The sequence below is a fragment of the Podarcis vaucheri genome, assembly GCF_965113315.1.
Source record: "Podarcis vaucheri genome assembly, chromosome: 1".
Taxonomy (NCBI): domain Eukaryota; kingdom Metazoa; phylum Chordata; class Lepidosauria; order Squamata; family Lacertidae; genus Podarcis; species Podarcis vaucheri.
Window position 1 is genome coordinate 43,535,972 of NC_138759.1, and position 23,345 is coordinate 43,559,316.

The 23,345-nt window shown below is 42.4% G+C and overlaps 2 protein-coding genes across 3 annotated transcripts in view; one reads left to right on the forward strand and one right to left on the reverse strand.

Moving 5' to 3' along the window:
• GPR176 (G protein-coupled receptor 176) overlaps positions 1 to 4,960 on the reverse strand; it is a 33,204-nt gene extending 28,244 nt beyond the window's left edge. Inside the window, exon 1 of one of the 2 annotated variants that reach the window (XM_082240284.1) lies at positions 4,899 to 4,960. Coding sequence is in view for 1 of the 2 variants with exons in the window: in XM_082240283.1 (XP_082096409.1) it covers positions 1,307 to 1,526 (220 nt within the window). In the remaining variant the exon portion in view is untranslated. Of the gene's footprint in view, positions 1 to 1,306; positions 2,910 to 4,898 lie in introns of those variants that run through there. The other variant, XM_082240283.1, reaches the window with a different exon arrangement.
• EIF2AK4 (eukaryotic translation initiation factor 2 alpha kinase 4) overlaps positions 4,250 to 23,345 on the forward strand; it is a 40,851-nt gene continuing 21,755 nt past the window's right edge. Inside the window, exons 1-15 of the mRNA XM_082239253.1 lie at positions 4,250 to 4,515; positions 7,873 to 7,988; positions 8,950 to 9,052; positions 11,090 to 11,263; positions 11,912 to 11,992; positions 12,754 to 12,902; positions 13,469 to 13,584; positions 14,671 to 14,828; positions 15,852 to 16,387; positions 17,145 to 17,248; positions 18,491 to 18,648; positions 18,788 to 19,206; positions 20,302 to 20,371; positions 22,485 to 22,568; positions 23,090 to 23,212. Of these exons, the coding sequence (XP_082095379.1) occupies positions 4,354 to 4,515; positions 7,873 to 7,988; positions 8,950 to 9,052; positions 11,090 to 11,263; positions 11,912 to 11,992; positions 12,754 to 12,902; positions 13,469 to 13,584; positions 14,671 to 14,828; positions 15,852 to 16,387; positions 17,145 to 17,248; positions 18,491 to 18,648; positions 18,788 to 19,206; positions 20,302 to 20,371; positions 22,485 to 22,568; positions 23,090 to 23,212 (2,553 nt within the window). The 5' untranslated portion in view covers positions 4,250 to 4,353. The remainder of the gene's footprint in view (positions 4,516 to 7,872; positions 7,989 to 8,949; positions 9,053 to 11,089; positions 11,264 to 11,911; positions 11,993 to 12,753; positions 12,903 to 13,468; positions 13,585 to 14,670; positions 14,829 to 15,851; positions 16,388 to 17,144; positions 17,249 to 18,490; positions 18,649 to 18,787; positions 19,207 to 20,301; positions 20,372 to 22,484; positions 22,569 to 23,089; positions 23,213 to 23,345) is intronic.

The window sequence follows — 23,345 nt, forward strand, 5'->3', positions numbered from 1 at the left end:
TCCAAATATTACCTAAAAACGAAGAAACTGTGGCATTCTTCAGGAGCCAGTTCAATTAATCTACAATATCCACAGGATTTTAAAATGTTCATGGGGAGGAGGGAGGTCATTATTCAGCAAGAGATCTCCATATACCAAAATAGGTGTTCCCAAGTGGCTCGGACATATTTAATATTTAATATGCATAAGGGTGGCGCTGCATGGAGAGAGAAATGGCACTCAATACCTAAGGGTGTGTCTAGGATGCTCCCGCAGAGCGTACATGTTGCTAAACACATTATCAGTACAGTCAATTATAAACACTCATGGGGGCTAGGGGCGGGAGGAAATTCCAGCCACCCACTTTCCCCTGACCTCATAAGAAATAATCAGAGCCACATATATGTTCATTGGGGAAGATCATCTTAACGCAAGAGTCAGTCTGCTGCTGCCCATAAATTTCTCTCTAGTGGAGCTATAGTATATGAGACTGGTGTAGCAGGTTGACTTTGAACAGGGATTCTCCTGTTGAAACCACAGGGGTAGTCTTGAGAAGCCATTATCCCTCAACCTACATCCCTCCAAAAGTACCAAAAAGTACTGGACTTGCAAAGATTTAGGCTGTAATTCTACACAACGTTAGCCTGCTTAAATCCCACTGCCTTTGAGTGAACTTAAAAAGTTGAATTCTGCAACTGTAGGCCTTACCCATTGTTTTACCCAATTATGTTTCTTATTTCAGTGAAAACATTCAAACCAATTTTTGCACAACCTTACAGGGGGAGGGACAGGGCTGAGGTTCAACAAGCTATTTTGTACAACGCAAAGTAGAGCATTTTGTTTAATGTAAAGGTGCACTTATATAATTGTCCCAAACATTATCACAATAAAGTATTCCTTTGTACTGAAGAACCAAGAGCACACAAACATATTTCTTCTTAGGTTTGCGTTCTTAAAAAAATTATTCTCAAAAAAACCCACACACATGTGCTTACGTCATCTAAAACTGACACATATTCAATCAATATCAACTTGTCACACGCCTAAAGTTTATTACTATTGTTATATATTTATTATACCTCGGCCTTTTTCCCTGAGGGCACTCAAGGCGGCTAGAAGTGCGGCACCCAATGTTTTTATCTTAAGAGATAATGCAACAAAGCGGAATTGCCCTTCCTGCTGGTTTGCTAAAGGAAAAGCCCCAGTAATTCTGGTTGGCTTTGGTTTTGGTTGGCTTTGGTTCTGGCGTCACCCCCTGCGCACCAAGGTAGAAAAGAAGCCCACAGCCAGGAAAAACCAACAACCTGCCTCTGTGGTTTTTGCTTACCTAGCAGAGAGCCTATAAAGATGATAACTTGCACCGCGGTGGTAAAATGTCGGTAGGTCTGCTCGTCCCGATATGCCTCCCCTTGCGAAGTCCCGTTGCCGTGGGCGCTTCTGTTGATCCCCGCGATTTGCGCGCTGGACGCGTTCAAAGCGCTGGCGACGGCGTGGTAGGGCCCGCGCTCGCTCGCGTTGACAGAAGCCCAGCTGGCGTTGGACCCCATGGCGAGGGGTCTCTTTCCTGGGCCGCCTTACCTAGCAAGCCCCCCGCGCGGGTCCCGCGCTCCTCACCGAAGGAAGCACGCGGCCGGCAGGAGCCGCCTCTGTCCACACGGCAGGCTGCTCCATAGGATCGCTGGACCCGGGGAAGAAGCGCGTCTCGCTTTTCATGCCCGGTGTCTTAGCAAGGGGCTGCCTTCACGGCGCAATGGGGAAGAGGAGAAGCGAAGCTGCTTGTAGCTCCGCGGCTGCCCCATCTGCCTTTGCCCCTCTCCATCCTCAGCGTGTCACAAACATGAGCCCAAGCGACATGCGCGACATGCTCCTGCTCCGGGGGTCGCACCGCGCTTGCATCCAAAAGGGAAACACCAGCTCTAACCCAGTTGGTGCTGCGCCTTCCGGTGCCAAGGTTTGGCTTCGCGTTCACATCTTTGCACAGGGAAGCGGCATCTCTCTGCCTTAGGCATCCTCACAGACAGGTGCCGTTTGGGTGTTCAGCAAGCCCCAAACTCCCATGTGGGGATGTTGTTTCTCATTTGAATTATGCCACAGTTCTCTTCGGAACATAGCGGCCGAATAGCGCTTGGGTGAACGCGGCCTCCTTTTGCATTGGCATAGCTCTGCGCCGCTCGACAGGCTGCAGAATGAGCAGCGAGCAACTCTCGTCTGCCTCGTTTGCTCCTCGCTGCCGTTTTTCATAGAGAGAGCCAGAAAGAGAGAGCGGGTCATGTGACGCTCAGCTGTGGTAGGGGAGGGGCAGGTTTGTTTTTGTGTGTGTGTGTGTGTGTGGCAGCCATCTTGCTTTTTGGGAGCTGTCAGTTCAATGTCTGAGGAAAACCCAAGGGCGGGGGGACCGTCTTCAGAATTCAGAAAGTTTATGCAAGTTCCTTAAATAGCAGTGCACGTGAAAAGGGAGGGATGTGTAATTCATAACGTTACATTTAGTTGGTTTTTTAAAAAGGAGGGGTTTGTGTGTTTAAATACAATATAGGTGTCTTAGAATACTTCACACTTTCTGGACTAACCCCCCCCCTTGCAAAACACATACACCAAAAGCCTTTTAAATATTGCACTTGCAAAATAGGTCATGCATTGTCTAATGTGGATATTGACCTCCAGTTTTATTTTTGCAATTGACTACTAGCAGCATGTAGGCAATAACCTCCAACTACAACTAGAAAACTCTCAGACTTTTACAACAGTATATTGTTCTCCGAATGAATAGAGGTGCTAGGGATATCCCTGAAGTTTTCCTTTGGATGAGCACTAGATACTTAAGATGTCTTGGAAGGTTTGTTTTGTTTCCAGATATGCCTGCATAACATAGTGGAAGCAAACAAGAACCCCTATAACATAGCAGATACCCAGATATCTCGTGCAGTACCCCTTCTCCCACTGCACTCTAGAATCCAGCTAACTCTAACTAGAAAATTATCGATCGCTGCTGTTTCTCTCCTAGTTTAAAATATGAACTGCTTTTTGCTGTATCTTTGTCCCTACTCTAGGGTTCAATCGCTGATGGGTATTTCATTCTTAAAACTTCATTAGATATATTCTGAGCTATCAGGATTTCATTATCGTGTTCTAAGTTCCCAAGCAACCATCTGGCTTTGCAAAAGTGATATGTCAGAACTGCTGAAGAACAATGGCTCCATTCACATCTCAAACAGGCAGCTGAGAAGGAAACCATGCTTAATGAGAAGGTCCCAGAGAATCAGTAGAGGTGTACTCCTCTATTACTCCTGGCATAATCATTCAGGAGGATGACTACTAATTTCTGTCCCAAAGATGGTCAAGAAGCCAAATTTAAATGAACCAAGATGATCAGACCATCCAAGAATGTCCAGAGCTAAGTCATGCAAAATGTACACTGACCTTTGCTAATTGTCACAAAGTGGGGCAAATCTAATATGAAGGAATTAAAATGGTAGCTCTCTGAAATAATGGGAAACTATCGTGCAACTATCGTACATTTGTATGGGAATACTGTATATAGAGCAATAATAGTATAATCTAGAAATATTTACACTAGGAAAAATGAAATATCTTAAGTCTTAGAAAATAATTTAAGCCAGGCAACTTTAATTTAGTTTTCTATGCGGCTTTTTTAAAATCAAAAGAAATTTCAGTAGCTGCCATATAATGCCATCATTTATTTTCCCACTTCAGTTACGACATGCTTAGTGGTTGAAAGATCTGCAATGGCTATTGCATTAAAATGTTAATTTAATAAAGGGAAATAGTTTTGTCGTTAGAAATGTGTACTAAATGACAATGAACCCGTATGCTATCCAGAAGTGAGGGGGTGGGTTCCTGTGGTGATGGGTCCCCAACCCTTCCCTCGAATCAATCAAGAGCTGTCTTCTCCAACCTGCTGCCTTCCAAATATTGGACTACCACTGCCCTAATGAACAAGGGCCAGTAGTTAGGGAGGGTGGCAGTGTAGTAGTCCAACAAACATCTGGAGGGCACCAGCTTGGAGAAAGGCGATCTATGAAGGCACGGTTTCTTTACAGTATTTGCATGCTTGTTGCTGGGCTGTGCAGAGCAGAGCTGTGAAGGAAGCTCTTAGTTTTGTTTTGCAAACTGCAACGGGAGGTGGTGCCGGCGTGGTAACTCCAGGGCCACGGCCCAGCAGCGCCTTCCCCGGGCTTCCTCTCGCGCTGCCGCAACGGACAGCCGCGGTGTTTGGTGGGGCCTGCAAAGCAGGGCGGGAATAGCAGGCCGCGCGGTTCCGCCCACCGCGGCGGCTGCGGCCTGGCTAGGCGAAGTGCAGCCGGCCTCCCTGGGGGGGTTTCGCTTTCCACCCCCCCCACCCCTCCCCGAGCGGACATGGCCCAGGTGAGGGGCCTGTGGCAGCCGCGGGGGGAGGCTGCCGAGGCGTCCCCGGAGCAGCCCGAGAGCTACCAGCTTCGCCAGGAGAACGAGCTGCAAGTGCTGGAATCTATCTACGGGCGGGACTTCCAGGACTTGCGCCACGGCAAGCCGTGGAAGGTAAAAGGCTGGCCTCTCGCGGGCAGTTTCCCGCATGGTCGGCTTCTCATCTCGGGGCGGGGGGCGAGAGGCAGGGCCTTTGCCTGACCAGCCTCACAGAACGTGCTGCCGCCTTATTATAGCGTTTCCTAAGGTGGTTGCCTAAGCGTTTCTCGCTCGGCATCCGTTCCGTATTTTAAGAACCGAGGCCCTGCTGCTGCCTTCACTTTTCGATGCCCGGGGAGGCTTAACATCCGTGTTCCGCTGAATGCAAAAGCAACCAGCGCCTGCAGTGTGCTACGGAAGGCATGCCAGGGGCAGGGCAGAAATTCCCTCTGACTGTGCATCACTCATTTTATTGGTAACGGGTCATAACAGTTGCGTTGGAGGCGACACGTCCTTACCTTTTAATGATTGCAGTGTAAACACAAAGTGTGCGTCATCATGGAAAGCTTACGGTTAGGAAGAAGTGTGAATGCACACGAAAGCTTATACCAAGAACTAACTTAGTTGGTCTTTAAGGTGCTACAGGAAGGAATTTTTTTATTTTGGTTAGGAACAGAGGAAGTTGGCTTATGTCAAGGTAGATCCTTGGTCCCCTCTAGCTCGGTGTCGTCTATGCTGGTTGCCGAAAGCTCTCCATCTTTCCCACCTGGGGATACCTGGGAATTGAACCTGGGACCTCTTGCATGCAAAACATGTGATCTGCCAGCAAGCCACCCTTTCACAGTTGTTTTCTTGTTTTGTTAGAGGCCTGTTATTCTTTATATTACTTGCAGACGCAAGTTTCAGCTGGCTAACAAAAGTCAGTCACAACTTCTGGACCATTAGTGCTATGACTTAAATCTTAAAAAAACATTTTAAATAATTTAGCAAATAATGCGTGTTAATACTGCAAGCCCTGAGTTTATTGTCTCGTCTTGCCTCATCAATGTTCCATAAGATGACAGTTTTTGACTAATTATGCTTTGGAGATGTCTGGCTACATCACATAGTCAGTGTATCCACACGTTCAGTGTTGGAGTTTTTCCTCAGAATCTTCACAGAACTCAGATAGTTTCATAATTTGTGATTTACCAAATTTAATGTAGTCTCATCGGTGAGCTCTTGTGTATTAAGAGACATGTCAGTCATCTAGAAAGCATAGTTACTGTCACAGGCAGGCAGCAAAAGCAGGAAATTAATTGAAATCCTGGCTGGCAATCATTCAGGGTTGGTGGGCTGTATATCCAGATTTGCATCTCACAAGTTGTGCAGAGAAAAACAGGTTTTGGAACCTGCCTGTTCCTGAAATTCAACCTTGAGTAACTACTCTGGGGCAGGGGGGAACTGCCTTGTGAATGCAGCCTAGGGTTATCATTGTTGGTGTCTCTACACTGATAATGTCTAGTGTGCACAGCCTGAGATACCTCAAAATATGGTTATTATTAGCCATCATTTGCTTTCTCCCCAAGTGAGCAGTGATATAATAAGTATCCAAGGGAATTGTCATTTTCTGTTCTTCCCAAGTGCCCCTGTTAAACTGTGAAGCATCTTGTATGTACTAAAGTGAACACTAATAATTTCTCCTGTGTGCTGTTATAATTAGAAGGGTTATTATTCATGCTGGTTTCCCCAAAGACTATGTTCCCAACCCCATGACATTTGTGTGTGACACTTGAAACACGTGTTTTTTAACATAATCTGCTCATGCTTTTCCTTGAATGCAAACGCCCAAGTTATTAAACTACTATTACATGTGTATGTCAGGAAACCATATTCCATCCCACAAATGGCATAGTTTCCCCCCCAAAGTTCTCCCAAATTGAAGTTAAACTTTGGGAGTCTTGTTTGAAAGCAGTGGTTATCTATTTTAAAACATTTTTACAGGTTTGTTGCAGTTTAATGTATCTAGGAAACAGAATTCAGAGCTTTTCAGATAGGAGCAGAATTAATTCTTGATGACTAGGGTAAGGTTTAGCCTGCACCACAGTGTTCTCTTGCTGCTTCCATGCATATCAGTGTTTTTTGTTTTTAAGAGTAAATATAGAGAGGTGTAATTAGGGGCAATGTTGCAGTGAAGGCACCCTCCCCCCCCCCGGGTGGCCTGACTCTCTCACTGACTATGGGTTTCTGCAGGGGTGCACTGAGAGAGATGAATTGCTCTATACGCTTCTATACCCTGCTTGTTATAGTCACAGACATTTTGCTAGTTAAACATAATTTGCTGCTTTCTTTGGCATTTGACTTTGAGTGTATCTGTGCCTGTAGTACCCGGCTCAGTCCACAAATCACTTAAGATACTCAGATTATAGAATTTCCAGAGTGATAGCTGTGTTAATCTCTTGTAGCAGAAACTATCAAAGAGTCTTGTGGCACCTTAAAATTTATTATGGCATAAACATTTGGATTATTAAGTGTCCCAACCTTTTTTTCTGCTGAAATGACTCTTGTATGAGTACAGGGTAGTTTGTTGGTAAGGACGCCAGTTGCGCTGTGACTAAAAATATTATATCTGAGCTGATGCAGTAGCGGATAGAGAGAATGCAAGACTGGGAAGCGAGAGCAGTAAACACAATCCTATACAAGTCAATAATAAGGTCAAGGACTCCCTTGCTCTTCTATAATGTGACCACATAATATCGTGAGTACAGTGGTACCTCAGTTTTTGAACGTAACCTGTTCCGGAAGACCATTTGGCTTCCAAAACGTTCGAAAACCAAGGCGCAAAGGGCTGTCTGCAGTTTCCATTGAGAAAATTAAAAAACGCGCAGCGGAAGCCGTTCGAAAACTGAGACTCGTTTGAAAACGGAAGTGCTCAATTCTTCTGGGTTTCATACATATATCTGTGGTTGGCAGCTAATTTTTAACTGGTCATAATTTGCATTGAAGAAAGGCTGAAGAGCTAACGACACAGGCACTGCTTTCTGACCCATCCATCTTGGATAAAAGAGCTCTTTAACTCCATCCTTTTTGGAGCGGAGGCATTAGCAGAGCCCTTCCTTTGTTACATACGTTTTAAAAGGAGGGCTTTGTCAAATTCTCTATTGTTGTTCACACTGAGGAAGAAGGAGTTAAAGCTCTACCTATGTCTCTGGGTCAAAGTACACACGAAGGACAATTAGATGGACAAATGCTGGTAGGAAAATAGTTGAACAGCCTGATCCACTGCCTTTTCCTAATTTCAGCCTCCTGTGGTTGGTTTTCAGGCATATCTGTCTGTCATGCACAGTTATCTCTCTGCTTGTGTTGAAGAAAGCCATGGAGGTTGCTTAACAAGACAGTATCTCTGCTGGGAGCCAGACACAAAGCCCCTGAAGGCTTCAATGAGCTCCCAGGCTGCCAGCTGCTTTCCTCTAATGTAGTTAATTCTTCTTATATCTTTTTAAATTGTTTCAGGTACAGCAGCCTCCAGAAATCAAACTAGTTTTGCGCCCTCAGGGCTTGACTGGTGACCGTGAAGTCTATGCCAAAGTTGACTTGTGGGTCCAGTGTCCCCAAACTTACCCTGATACGTAAGTAAATAGCAAAACTATTCTTTACTTCCCTAAGTAAGAATAATAATACACCTGTCCAGTTTTTGTCATTTAATTAGGCATACTGAAATAAGATGTCTGTGTGAGTTGCGTTTCTGTAAAGTAAAGGTAAAGGTACCCCTGCCCGTACGGGCCAGTCTTGACAGACTCTGGGGTTGTGCGCCCATCTCACTCAAGAGGCCGGGGGCCAGCGCTGTCCGGAGACACTTCCGGGTCACGTGGCCAGCGTGACATCGCTGCTCTGGCGAGCCAGAGCCGCTCACGGAAACGCCGTTTACCTTCCCGCTAGTAAGCGGTCCCTATTTATCTACTTGCACCCGAGGGTGCTTTCAAACTGCTAGGTTGGCAGGCGCTGGGACCGAACAACGGGAGCGCACCCCGCCGCGGGGATTCGAACCGCCGACCTTTCGATCGGCAAGCCCTAGGCGCTGAGGCTTTTACCCACAGCGCCACCCGCGTCCCTGTTTCTGTAAATTTATTCAAAACATGTTTCTGAGTGTGTGGAATAACTGAAGTAGTGCTTCATACTGCCGACTCCCAAATCAAAGAGACTGATACTGAAATTACAACATCAAACGGAATAGTTTCTCTTTTATCAGGATTCACAGTCAATTCCTTCTAAAATCCCATCCTGTGTCCTCGCTTGAGTTGTTTCCTGCCATGCATATTTAGAAATTTAGCATGCACAGGTTACAAACATGATGGAATTCATATTAGTCTTCTTAGAAGATGTGTGTTGTGTGTCTTTACCATAGAATGCTGGTCAGTTTTTGTAATTTGACAAAGAGTTCTGGTGAGCCAGCTGCTTATAAAAACAGGGTGAATAAAAACTATACACTTTCAAAGTACAGCTTATTTGGATGATGTACCGTGAATGCTAGCATATAACTGCCCAAGCAAATCTCAAGTCTTGTCTTTGTTACTCTTCCCCCTCCTCTAGAGTTCCAGAAATTGAGCTTCAAAATGCAAAGGGGTTGTCAAATGAAAACATTAACTTGTTAAAATCCAAACTAGAGGAATTGGCAAAAGAACGTTGCGGAGAGGTGAGTGTGTTGATTTTGCCCTTGATATTGAGCGACATTGTCACTATAGCAAATTTTGTGTGTGTACTGTTAGTGCTATTATGTTTGGTACTGTGTTCTTCTAACCATTTTGATGGTACCCACCGCATTGCAGGGTTTGTGCCTAGCTAGGTGGAGGGGAGGCCATATCAAGACTTGGCCTAGCACAATAAAGCTCATTTGACATGTCATTTCAGATGGTCATGAATAATAGAAAGTGACCCTATTGAAAGTTGACAGAAATGTCTGTTAGAAGCAAAAGTGAATGACGTCATTCCCAGGCACCCCATGAATTGAGTTATTTCAGTTCATAGATCACACAATAGCATATTCATAATAACTGGCTTAGAGTCGAGGGATACATCTGTATTGAACAAGGTTAGGTTAATCCCATGACTTAATGTAAAACAAATCAAACCCATTATGTGGAGTCGGTCTTTAGATGGTTAGCCAAGAACAGTGGAACTTAATCTCATTGTGAAAGTAGACGTGCTTAGTTCTCCACTGTTTGTAAGGTTAAGCTTGAGAAAGTTAAGGGACGTGAGGCAGAGCCTTTTCTGGCTGTGACAATAATACTGTTGCACTATCTTTCCCAGAGGACCTGTTTGTACTGGTTGGCATTTTAACTTTTATATTGCTCTCAATTGGATGCTTTGTAGGTTGGTGGGGCTTGTTATATTATAGTATTATGAGGTGTTAGTGGAAAAATAGGATATAAATGTATAGTATAAATATAAATTGTATAAAATAAATTGTGTTTTTTTAAAAAAATCTGCTGCTGCACATAGCATCTCCATCCTACTTTTTTACTACGCAATATAAAAATCAAAAGATTAGCACAAATAGGAACAGATCTGTTTTGCAAGCAACTGGTTTAATATTGCTACAGCTAGCATGTCGGAGGAAGCCTCTCCTGTTAGCAGCCATCTGGATTGTATCTATTTTGATAAATTAGAAAATCCAATTTTATTGCTAGAGGAAATGAGCATTGTACCAGCTGAATGTTACTTTTCAGAACTAAGCAGAAGCCTTGCTAACTGCCCTAGTCCATCCAAATGTTTTCAGCCAGTCAGAACTAGAGTCATATCCATATCATACATTTAAAGCACATGGCTTTGCCCAAAGAATCCTGGGAACTGTAGTTTGTTAAGGAGGCTGGGAATTGTAGTTCTGTGAGAGTGACACTAGAGTTACCATGGTCCTTTGAGTGTGCCTTGAGTGGTGTGGTTGTGACCAAAAGCAATTTCCCGCAGTTACAAATACAGATTTGGCCTTGAGAAGGATAATGATATTTTAATTCCTACAGCAGTTGCAATTTAGAGTATATTATCGTTTACAGAAAAAAATGTTGATAATCACCGGATACGTGGAAAATCCTGATTATCTATTCAGAATACTTTTAATTCTATACTTAAGTGAAGATGAATGCATGTTCAGATCTTATTCACGAGATAGACTGCATAATTTTAAAGAATTCAATTAGTGTGATTGGGAATTAAATTTTTCTCTTCGCTATGATTAGTGTTTATAATGTCATCTTTAATTGTCACCATTCTGACAGAATATCATTAATAATGTTCCACATACATTATCTATTGATTAAAATGAATGTCAAATACTGATTGATGATCAGATTAAAAAGGGAGGAAAAAATAGATGTGGCTTTCCCCCCTATAACTATGCTCTAAAACACACTGCTGAGAAGTGCTGTTGCTGCTTTTTTACCAGCATCATTTAGGCACATATAAATGTAATACTAAATTGGTTTCATGCATGGCTGTTTTTAGTGGCAAGTAATGCATTCAGCAGAAGCAGTTTGGATTTTCAGAACTAAAATACATGCAAAAAAAGATGAGTGGTTGTGCATTGGCTTTTATTTTGCTATGTTTGGCAGAGATTTATTGGCGCTGGCATTGAGCTCCACTGAAGTCACTGGTACTCGCTCACACGCAAATAGGATTAGAACACACTGCGAACAGTTTGCTAAAATCAGATTTTGCATTTGCCTTTCCTCTCCAGGTGATGATATTTGAATTAGCAGATTACGTACAATCATTTCTCAGCGAATACAATAAACCACCTTTAAAATCTTTCCATGAAGAAATGCTAAAGAATCAGCAAAAAGAACAAGAAAGGCTCGCTCTGGAAGAAGAGCGGCGAATCCAAGACCTTAGGAGGAAAGAAGAGCAGATGGTGAGAGCATGAAATTTAAGATTTCTGTCCTGCCCCACCCGTTTCATATGAGCACTCAATCAGCTGGAATCTCTGGTTGTGAACTATTAAAATCGTTTTTGTATCTGAAAACAGTGGGATGAAGATTGCACATCTCGTTTAGTGAGTCCCTTTTTTAAAAAAAAATTATTATGCTTTTGTTGTGTTTCCAGAACAGCAACCCTTTTACCTCATGCTGTTTTACCTTCATGCTGTTTTTGAATCCACCAAGATTTGAAAATGGGAGAGAGAGATGGTAGTGGGCCCTATTTGTTTTCAAAATAAGTCATGGCCTATTGTGCCTGCAGATCAAGCCCATGTGGTCATCCGCATTCCTCTTTGTTGATGTAAGGAAGTTAAACTTTAGGTGACCTTTTGAACTTCATCAAAGATTTTGACCCAGTACTAATATTTGCACTATTTCTGTAGTAGCCTTCTTTTAACACGTAGACTTGAAACTAAGTTTAGTTAAGAAGCTCTGTTTTGGTGACAAGTTTTTCCTTGCATTCTCTCTTGGCAGAGCAATATTTATGCTGTTTAAGGGTGTCTGCTTCAGCAGATAAGTTTTCTCAATAAACTCTTACTGAAGCAAGATTACAGAAAATTTCATTGCAGTAATGTTTATTTCAGCAACGTGAAATTCTTGATGAGATTCAGAGAAGGGAAGAAGAAAAGAGAGAAGAAAGAAAAAGGAAAGAAATAGCAAAACAGGTATTTTCAACATTTTCCTTTTGTAATGCCAAGTTACTAGAAGTGGTTGTATCATGCTTTTGTAACTATTGGACAAATTGCTTTGAAACTTCTAAGTCTACAATCTCATTTTGGAGCCTGCAAACACAGAAATAAAGATTTCTCCATACCAGAAGCAGGTGGACAGTGAGATTTCAAAGTTATGAAGACATAATTATTCCCTATCCCCATGTGACAGAAGCATAGTGTGTATCAGGGTTGAGGCAGAGAAGCAATGCTGTTTGTAGTCCCTAATTGGGTTCCCATCTATGGCTTAATATATACTATTTAGTCAAGTAGATTTTGTGGCTTTGAGTTCTCTATCCATCTATCCATTGCTTAAAGTCCCCAAATGCTTCTAGCATGGGTTGCTTTCACCCTTGGATGTTACACAATAGTGTTACTTCTGTTATTCCCTCTGGTGTTGCTGCCATTGTTGTTTATTTATCACCTCCCACGTATGTCCCAAGGCAGTGTACAAAATATACAGGCATCACCCTTCTTGTGCATTCAAAGAACGCATGACCGTGCATGCGCACATCACTGTGAACCTGGAAGTGCACATTATTGATCATGACGTTGGGAGTAATACTGCAGAAGAAACAATACTGAATCTTTAAGGAGATGCTGACCAACCCCATCTCCAGAAAACTCAAAGTGGAGGTTCACAGGGGCTTTGCATGTTTAAGTATTTAAAGGATTGGGGTGCAGTCAAGATATCCCCTGTGTTTCTGTGTTTCCAGGAGCGTTTGGAAAGTGCTGCTTTGACAAACCAGGAAATATCTGTCGGTAGAGATATCACAGGGAACAAAGTAACGTCCAGTTTAAATGGAGGTGTTACAGAACATGGAGGGAACAATAAATACCGTGCAAATTCCACAGGGCGTTCAAAGTATGTATAGCTGTCCTTCTGAATGGAATGGGAGTGTTTCAGTGAAAATGTGTACACTTGCACCCCATTACACATTGTACAAGCACACATACAAAGTTATCAGCATCTGGTTGTACAGATTGATTTGTAGGCAGGCATACTTTTCTTATGCGTAGCACTAGCAATCTTACAACTATACGTAGGGGATGTAAAGTCATTATTTGCTTTACAAATTGACACACATAGCACATCAAGCACATCAATTCCCATTCTGTAATTTTTAAAATAAGCTTTTCCTTTTAAGATGGAGATCTTAGGAGTGCAAGTTTATCAAAGAGGTTTGCAGGATTCATGCCCTGCCTGGCAGAATATAAAATTGGAGGCGCAGTGACTGGCACTCTAACCACAGGCCTTTGCTATGTGTTGCTGTGGCTTTTCTGATCATTTTAAATAGCAACAATTAAAAATGCCTGAACTTCCTGTTAAGACTGTTCACTTGTAGTAGTACTTGGGACCGCTGAATTAAATTGCTTTTCTGGAGCATATATGAGCACCTCAAAACATAATTGTGTTTGATTGCTTTGTAGGAGAGAGCGTCAGCATTCGGCATGCAGTAGTGAAGAATCTCCGGGAACTTCTGAAATTCTGAATTTCAATGCCAGTAGTATTGGTTTACTCAGGGTACACAAAGGAAAGTGCATAGGTAAATGGACGAACTGCCATGCATTGAGAACCTTTGGTGTGTTTTTTCATTATAGAAAAGAGGGAGCAATGAAAGCTGTATTTGGTTCGTTCACTGGCAGTACGGAGTCGAAGCTGTTCAACTATGTGAAACAGCCTGTTAATATTAGAGTTAAATGGTTTTAGTGGATTTTTTGAAAAAAACAGCTAAAACTTTAATTGTGATTTAATTAATAAGGACACACATTTGCTTTACTTTTGAAGTAATTTTGACTCCAGTGAGTTGCTATGATAGGCAGTGAAGCAAATACAGTCAAACCTCGGGTGTCGAACGTAACCCGTTCCAGAAGCCCATTTGGCTTCCGAAATGTTCGGCAACCGAGGCGTGGCTTCTGATTGGTTGCAGGGGCTTCCTGCACCCAAGTGGAAGCCGCTTTGGACGTTCGGCTTCCGAAAAATGTTCAAAAACTGAAGCATTTACTTCCAGGTTTTCGGCGTTCAGGAGCCAAAACGGAAGTGTTCGGGAGCCTAGGTTTGACTGTACTAAGGTGCAATTTAAGAAACTTCCACTTACGTTAAAGATCACTTCTCTAGCACACTTGCTCACATGGGGAATATATGTGCCAAGGATCCAAGGAAAGGAATGAATGCAGGAAAAAGAGCTATTTATGCAGCCAGTGCTTTGCTGCTGCTGAAGAGACAAACCACATTTTAAACTGAATAGTGGCTTGTCCCTCTTGCAATTAGAAACATTGGCAGTAATGGCCAGCAAAGCCTAGTGGCAACTCTGTGCCTTGCCTGTGTGGCCTTCTTTTCCTTTTTTGACAGTGAAGATTTAAGATTTCTCACTCCAAGATTTTTATGAACCTTTGCCCCAAATGCAGCACCCAAATTCTACCAGTGTGGTAGAATTGTTGAAAGCCATACAAATGTTGAGCAAACCTCCTTTTGTGTGGCTTTTAACTGTTTGAATGAATGTTGAAAGGATGTCTTGGCCAACATAGAGGTTTACAGGAGTAGCTCATTATAATGACCTTTGTTAATCTGTAAGCATCTGCTTCGAAAGCTGAAGCATCCACACACAAGCCTTTCGTATTTCTCTGTGCAGGCAAGGATGAGCAGCTTGGTAAATCAGTCTACAACGGTTTGGAGTTGTACACTGGCAACTTCGTCCTGGTCCACGAGTGGGTACTTCAGTGGCAAAAGAAAATGGGGAAATTTCTCACAAGTCAAGAACAGGAAAAGGTTGAAAAATGCAAAAAGCAGGTAATCACCCATTTGTGTGTGTTGTTCTGCCTTGTGCTCACGTGGGCACTTCTTAATACTGAAATAGTAGTGGATCATTGAGAACTTGAATCGACCTCATTGAAAATGATGTTACATTGTTTGGCTTCTTGAGCACTTATGTAGAAACCTGCATCAATTGTTTTTGGAAAGAATCCTAATAAAACACGAGAGGAATGTCTAGGGAGTCAAGAGAGTTTTTTGCTAAGGGCTTTTAAAACCTGGAGGGATGTAGGTGTACATTTTGGCTTTTTGTATTGGCTCAGTTTACCTGTAAGTGGTGCAGCCGTGTATGAAAATCTCCTTCATGATTCAAACTAAAAAGCACACACTTTTGGGGACATTTTACTACTCCAAGCCAAATTTCAATATATCTCTGGGCAGTAAAATGACCCCCAAACAAATCCATGTGTGTGTGGTGCCTGCAGTAGGGCATGTAAATCTACTTCCTGGGATCAGTTTTTGTTTGTAAAACTCCACAAGGCTGCTTCTTCGTTATTATTAATCTGAATACTTGCCATTGGGTAGAACAAAAAAGCACCCCAGTGGCCAAAATCAACAAACTTCTTTGGATTTTTTATTATTATTTTTTGTCCCAGGTTGTGGTTGTGGATTCAGAAAAAAGACCTTTGTATATGGGTACTTAAAACTGCTGCTCTGGGTCAGTTCTTACTGTAAAACTACTTTCCCTAGCCTGCTAAAATGGCTTAGACCAAAATAAAAATACCCCAAATGCAAAATCAGCTGGGATTTTTAACTTTTATTTTTGCCCCATGTGCTTTTTGCGTACAAGCAGAAAACCATAAATGGTATGTGGCTGGAATTTGAGGTGTGACTTATTCCTATGCAGATATCGGTGCCCTAGTTGGACTTCACTGTAGACTACTTCTGTGTGAATTCCGCAGTGAAAAGTGCATCTGGGGCAGGATTTTGCCCCCCATTGGGCATCAGGGTAAATGAGAGGCAATACAAATGTGAGTCACTGGATTTGTTTCTTTTGAACAGATACAGGGAGCAGAATCGGAGTTCAGTTCTCTGATGAAGTTAAACCACCCCAACATAGTCCGTTACCTATCAATGGCCTTTAAAGAGCACAGTGACTCAATCGTGGTGGACATTTTGGTGGAACACATTGGTGGAGCCAGCCTTTCTACGTACTTGGACAAAGAGACCCCCCTTCCTATGGATCAGCTGCGTCACTACACAAACCAAGTTTTGTCTGCTCTTGACTACCTACACAGCAATTCAGTGGTCCACAAGGTTCTGAGCGCGTCCAGCATTCTGGTGGATAGTGAAGGAAATATCAAACTGACAGACTACAGTATTTCCAAACGCTTGGCGGATATCTGCAAGGAGGATGTTTTTGAACAACCCAAAGTTCGATTTAGTGAGGATGCCTTGCCGAACAAGCCAGGGAAGAAAGGAGATGTTTGGCGGTTAGGGTTGATGCTGCTTTCTCTCAGCCAGGGACAGATTACTACGGAATATCCAGTCACAATTCCAAATGATTTGCCTGCTGATTTTCAAGACTTTCTGAAAAAGTATGCGCCTATCTAATTATTATTTTTTATGCTTTGCCGTCAAATAAAAACATATACATTTAACAAGAATGCTTATAATTCAGCATAAATTGGGCTGAGGATTCATGGTACAGTCATGCCTTGGAAGTCAAACAGCTTAGTTCCTGAACGTTTTGGCTCCTGAACGCTGCAAACCCGGAAGTGACTGTTCCTGTTTGCGAACTATTTTTGGAAGCTGAACGTCCGACGGGGCTTCCGTGGCTCCTGATTGGCTGCAGGAGCTTCCTGCAGCCAATCAGAAGCCACACTTTGGTTTGGGCAGTCAAATGGACTTCTGGAACGGATTCCATTTGACTGCCAAGGTACGACTGTATTTTAAAGATAGAATCATAGAATTGTGGAGTTGGAAGGACCCCGAATCATAGATGTACTCAAAGATTACAAAGCAAAGGAACTATTTCAGGATCTGGGTTGGCAGTAGGGAACTCTTGCTACAGGCCTAGTTAGGCCTACCAGGCCCTCATTTGGCCCATGCAATCATTCTCGCCAAGCCATTTGCACCTGACATTGTTTATGGCATCAGGTACAGGACCACTAAAGATGCACCTTCAAGGCCATGTGCGCAGCGCTTCTTAAGCACTGGTGGTCAGCGGATTGTTGGCCCTTGCATGCCCAGTGCTCTGCAAAAATGGGTCACCAATGATCTGACTTGTCATTGAGCAGCTTCCCATGTTCCTAAAACCATTGTTAAACATACATTATTTTGAATTCCATTCAGGTGTGTTTGTTTGGAAGATAAAGAAAGGTGGAGCCCTCAGCAGCTATTGCAACACAGTTTTATAAACCCACCACAGGTAGTTGTGATGGAAGAAAGCCCAGAAGGTAAAGAGTCAATCATATAAAATTTATTGTTGTTGTTGTTGTTATTCCTTGATGGCAACTTTAAAATGTTCATAGAGGCAGAAAGTAAAGCCCTAGGAGGAAATAACTCATTAAACAAAACATTGCATACATAGATAAGAATAAAAGCAAAATTGTTGAAGTATATCAACCAACCTCCAACTTTAGCCTGCTGTTCCACATTGGCATCTAAGAAAGGAATAATCCATGAAAGCTCATGCTATTTCAATGCAGTCATAGTCAGCCTTAAACTTAAATAAGACGTTTTCTTTAAAAGACACAATAGGCAAGCATTTGAGCACTGGAAGTAGTCAAAGTACAACACTGAATCAGATTTCAGTCATTTTATGGAATTTGGCTCCTGACTACATTATTTTCTTGAATGGATTGTTATCCCACAGGGCTGCCCCATCCATGAGGCAGGCCGAGGCAGCTGCTTCAGACAGTGGAATCCAAGGGGCACTGCCTCCATGGGTGCCTGCCACCAGAGAAGCAAGGAGAAGTGGTGATGGCTTCTGGGTTCTGACAAGATGTTGTGGACCTCTCGCAAGATCTTGCCAGAACCCAGAAGCTGAAGGTGTGCAGCTCCACTAAGTGAGGCTGCAGCGGAGCGGATGGCACCTTTCTGTTTTGCCTCAGGTGATGAAACAGAATAGGCTGCTCCAACCACTAGTGCTTTATCTTTTTGCCTGTGGGGATAATTTCTTTCTTTCCTTCCTTCCTTCCTTCTATAATCAGCTTGAAAATATTGCCAGTCCATCGTCTTTCTGGGTAACTAAAGAAGGCTACCTTGTTTTGAGCGTTGACTGTGGGAATGGTTTAGCCAGGTAGTGTTATCTATTGTTGGAGCTTCAATGGTTTTGTGTTCGATCGACAGGTTTAGTAGTGGTGGTTGGCACCTGTCTGTCAACTGAGTTAAATTTAAACTGTAAACACAGCTGAGATGGCTATAAAATATAAATCTCTACATGGTCCTTAGCATTTCCTTTCATGAGTTGGCTTCAACTTGCCTCTTATATTGATTGAAGTGGTTTGAAACATCTGCCAATATGACTTGGCAATGACTGCTGCAGCAAACACAGCACATGGAGAAGAATAGACCCGCATCTCAACAGAGGTTCTTAATGCATCACATTATGCATCATGCACACTCTTGATTGTCATCATTTAACATGAAATTGCTGATTTGTTCTTTCCTTCTCAGTGACTTTTTTGTTGTTTCAGATTCAACAGGAATAGATGATATTGAAACCGTTATCCCCTGCAGTCAGTATGCAAGCGATGTTTTTGTCACAGAAACACAGAAGCAATTTTCTCGTTATTACAATGAGTTTGAAGAGTTACAATTGCTTGGTAAAGGGGCCTTTGGAGCTGTCATCAAGGTACATACAGTACGCTGCGTCAGACAAATTTTGTTCCATGGAGCGTGCAATTGGCTGATAAGGGGATGAGGAGTTTCTCGGAAGGAGCTTCTTTTATGATTTTGATTGAAACATCTGTCATGTAATTTCCATTGGGCAGGTGCAGAACAAACTGGATGGCTGCTGTTACGCGGTAAAGCGAATTCACATCAACCCCACAAGCAAGCAGTTTCGAAGAATTAAAGGGGAAGTGACCTTGTTATCGCGCCTGAACCATGAGAACATTGTGCGCTATTACAACGCGTGGATAGAGAAGCATGAGAGGCCTTTGCTCAGTACTCTGACATCGGAAACCACGGAAGGGAAGAAAATGGCTGACAAACTGGCTCAGAATGGGAAGGGTGAAGCAGAGTCCATGGATGACATAGAAGCAAACGCCCCTCCTCCTGTTCTGACCAGTTCAGTGGAGTGGAGCACCTCATGTGAGAGATCATCAAGTGCCAGGTTCAGTGGAGGGGATCAGGAATCCAGTGATGATGACGAGGATGAAGATGGAGGTGTATTTGCACAGTCCTTCTTGTGAGTAGGGGCGTAGGTTTCTTTCCTTTTTCCTATAAGGCATTTACTGTCGGTAGATTGGGCCCTGAGCTGCCTTGCCAGGGATGGAAGGGCTCCTTCTGTTTTGATTGATTGATTGATTGATCGATTCTATTTCTATGCCACTTTTTGTTCAGATAAATCCCAAAGCGGCTTACAAACAAAAGATTAAAATAACATAATGGAACATCACAAATACATCATAAATCGTATAGAATACTTAACAAATGCTTTATCAGCAAAACAATCCCAAATAAAACAATTACCATCTATGTAACACTATTAACAAAACAACTAAAAAATTAGCTAAACATCACAGCTACACCAAAAATCATAGGATTCACAAAGTATGGCAGCATTCCTATCTATAAAACAACATTAGCAATATTAACAAAATAGGATGAAGGGACAGCAATCCAGTGGAAACTCAGTGGGCCTCTCTTTAGTTAAGGACCAGGGAGACGTTTGCTGATTTCTCCTCAACCCTCTTGAACAGATTTACATGGGTGTGTAGTGGGAAGAAGGAATCAATAAAGATTACTTCATGTCTCCATCTCCCACTAGTGGGAGCATCTGACTTGATAGGGTTTGGATACTGACTTGATTTTCTTTCGTTCTATTAGCATATCAGCCTATGAAATGCATTGGAAACCTTCTTAAAGTTAATCTGCACATGCATTTACACATCACGGTAACTAATTGCTCAGGACCTTATCACTTTAATGCTGTGCATCAGAATTCTGAACTGCCTCTCTTATAAAAGGTTGTGTTTTGAGGTGATGTGAAAGTTAAGTCTGTAATTTTTAATCTCTTGATGGGTATTTCTGCGCATGCAATTTTTCATTTGAAGACATTTGAGTGATGGACATTCCCATGTTAACTGGTTTTGAAGGGGTTGGAATTAAGTGGGATTCCTCTTAATGTTGGAAGGGCACTCTTCCTGTGTCCGCTTGCCAAAGGCTCCCTCAGGATACATTTGATAAGCTTCTGAAGAAATTCAGGTATCCATCGAACATTGCTTGAAAAGCACTGCTTTTCAAGGATTTTGATGTTCTCCTTTTTCATCTGTTGATTTAGGCCAGCAGCGGATTCTGAAAGTGATATCATTTTTGATCATGAAGATGACAACAGCAAAAATCCTATGGTGGTAAATACTGTAACTAAAAGTACCTTTCTGTGTCCTCTTAGAAACAATTCTGATCTCTAATGTTATTCATCAGTTGCAGCCGTTCTGATACCATGAACTAATACAGCATCCAGTAATTTGTCATCTGTCACTTTGCATTAAAATCAGTCCAACATGGCATTAAAACATCCTAAAAATACTTACCCAAGAACTAAAGATACTGAAACATGATTTTTAAAAAACTTTACATGTTTTCTTATAATGCCCAAAATGCATTAATATACCATACTTTTCCATGTATAAGACTAGGGTGTTGTTTTTTTACTAAAAAAAATGTTTAAAAGGGGAGGATAGTTTATACACGGGGCAATGTCCCCCCATTTTCTAAATTTTGAGTCCTCAAAAATAAGGGGCATCTTATACACGGGGGCGTCTTATACATGGAAAAATACGGTAGGTTCCAGGCAAGCCTCACTGGGGAGGGCATTCCATAACCAGTGTGTCACCACTAGTCACTCCCTAGTACCACCTATCCACCTTTTTATGTTGGGAGGACCTAAAGAAGGACTTCTGATGAAGATCTTAAAGTCTGAGCCAATATATCCTGGAAGAGGGGATCCTTCAGGCAACCTGGCCCCAAGACTTTAAAATTTATTACCACCTCTTTGAATTGAGATGGACTGGAAGCCCATGCAAATGATGAAACATTGACATGATATGCTGATATCTACTAGTTACCATTAATAATCTCTCTGCCCCATTTTGGCTGAGCTGAAGTTTCCAGAATTTTTTAAAAAATGTTCTAATAAAGTCAGTGCTTTAGGGACAAAAACTGGCCAGCTTTTTGAGCAGATTTGACAATTCAAGTTTCACATCCCTAAGTGTTCCTTAGGATACTGCCTATAGAACTGTCTCAAACACCCTTTCTTTGCATCCCTATGCAGTTGGGGCTCTACGCAAGAGCATTACTGACACTACTTCTTCTGGAGCGAAGTCAAATTCTTGTTCCGCTGTGAGAGCAGCAGCTGTGCCTTTTGAATTCTGGAATGTAGAGCTTTCCAAAGGGCTGATATAGAAAACATCTTCTGCCTGCCATAAAAATATTGATTAGATCTCCAGTTAGACTTCTGGCTATAGAAAGAACAAAGAAAAAAGAATTAAGCATTCTGCCTGGATCCTTGATTGACAGCTCACGTTGCTGGCAATGTATCTTGGATAGTCTGGGCAGGTGGACTAAACCTCCTCCCACAGTGGCCTGCCAGCAAGTCCAGCCAAATCTATTGTACCTAATAATGGTGGCGCTGTGGGTTAAACCACAGAGCCTAGGACTTGCCAATCAGAAGGTCAGCGGTTCGAATCCCCGTGACAGGGTGAGCTCCTGTTGCTCGGTCCCTGCTCCTGCCAACCTAGCAGTTCGAAAGCATATCAAAGTGCAAGTAGATAAATAGGTACCGCTCCGGCGGGAAGGTAAACGGCATTTCTGTGCGCTGCTCTGGTTCGCCAGAAGCGGCTTAGTCATGCTGGCCACATGACCCGGAAGCTGTACGCTGGCTCCCTCAGCCAATAAAGTGAGATGAGCGCCGCAATCCCAGATTCGGCCACGACTGGACCTAATGGTCAGGGGTCCCTTTACCTTTAATAATGAGTCCAGCATTTTTGCACCATAGTTTTTATTGGTGTTTAAACTTAAGGGTGTTTCCTTAGTATTGTGTTTTACATGGCAGCATGCTCCAGTTATAAAGGTAAAACATTTGACAGGCTAATGGTCCAGATCTCAGGATGATATGTTTGCATGGTTGAGGGTAGATTTGTACATACTGTTAATATTATGAATCCAGTGCCCCCAGTCTTATGCTAAGTGATCCTACAAGCAGGCATAGGTATTAGCATACTTGCACGTGGCCATACATGCAAGTAAAATGCAGTGGTGTGGTGGGGGCTCAAGCCAATGCTTGATGTCAAGAAAAATAAAATTCAATCCAAGTAAAAACAGAAACAGAGCACAATTTGTTTTGGCACATAAAAACCATTGTGGTTTTAAAAAGTACAAGCACTCACCTGGTTTGTGAATATCGCTAGATATATGGAGAATCTCTGTTTGCTTGCATTCTACTCTTGTGTTTATCTGACACAGGATGAAGGCTACAAAGGGAAAAATAGTCACAGTGAAGAGGATGAAACTTCAGCAATTCAGACTGTTCACCATCTGTATATTCAGGTTAGAAACTCTTAGACTATGTTGTAGAAGACTGCATTTTAATTGAGCCTAAGGCAGCATTTGTACATCACAGGTAGATCATAGTTAATGGTTTACTATGAATGTGCAAATGATTCCCACGCCCCACTTCCCCTAGTTATCTTAGTTCCATGGTAAGGAGGGATGAATTCACAGGAGTTGGCCTTTTTTGTTTTTTAATCTCTGTATCCAGCATTTATTTGGTGGTGGTGATTTTTGAATGAAAAGAAAACTGTTTGGCTTAGATTTCTATTTCACCCTGTCACAAAAGCTCATTGCATTTAGGATTCAAGCACAGTACATATGAAGTGTAGCCGGTTAGTAATGGTTATTAAAATCACACATGTTCATCCAAAGGGTAGGCTACAAACTTGAACACTAAATGTTTATATATGCTAATACCATCACAGTGATATAGTAAGAAATGTGTTCAGTGCTAAGCATAACCATGAAGTGAATGCGGCTTCCTGTTTTTCAACTGTTTCTTCAACTTATATCTGAAGATGGAATATTGTGAAAAGAGCACTTTGCGGGATACCATTGACCAAGGCCTATATGAAGATACCAATCGCCTCTGGAGATTTTTCCGGGAAATTCTGGATGGATTAGCTTATATCCATGAAAAGGTGAGCCACATTCATGCCAAACTCAATCGATTAAAATAATTGGGCTTGTATTCCTGTTTGTTTTTGTTTATGCTGTATTATTTTACTGTTGTTAGCTGCTCTGGGCCCAGCTTTGGCTGGGGAGGGTGGGATA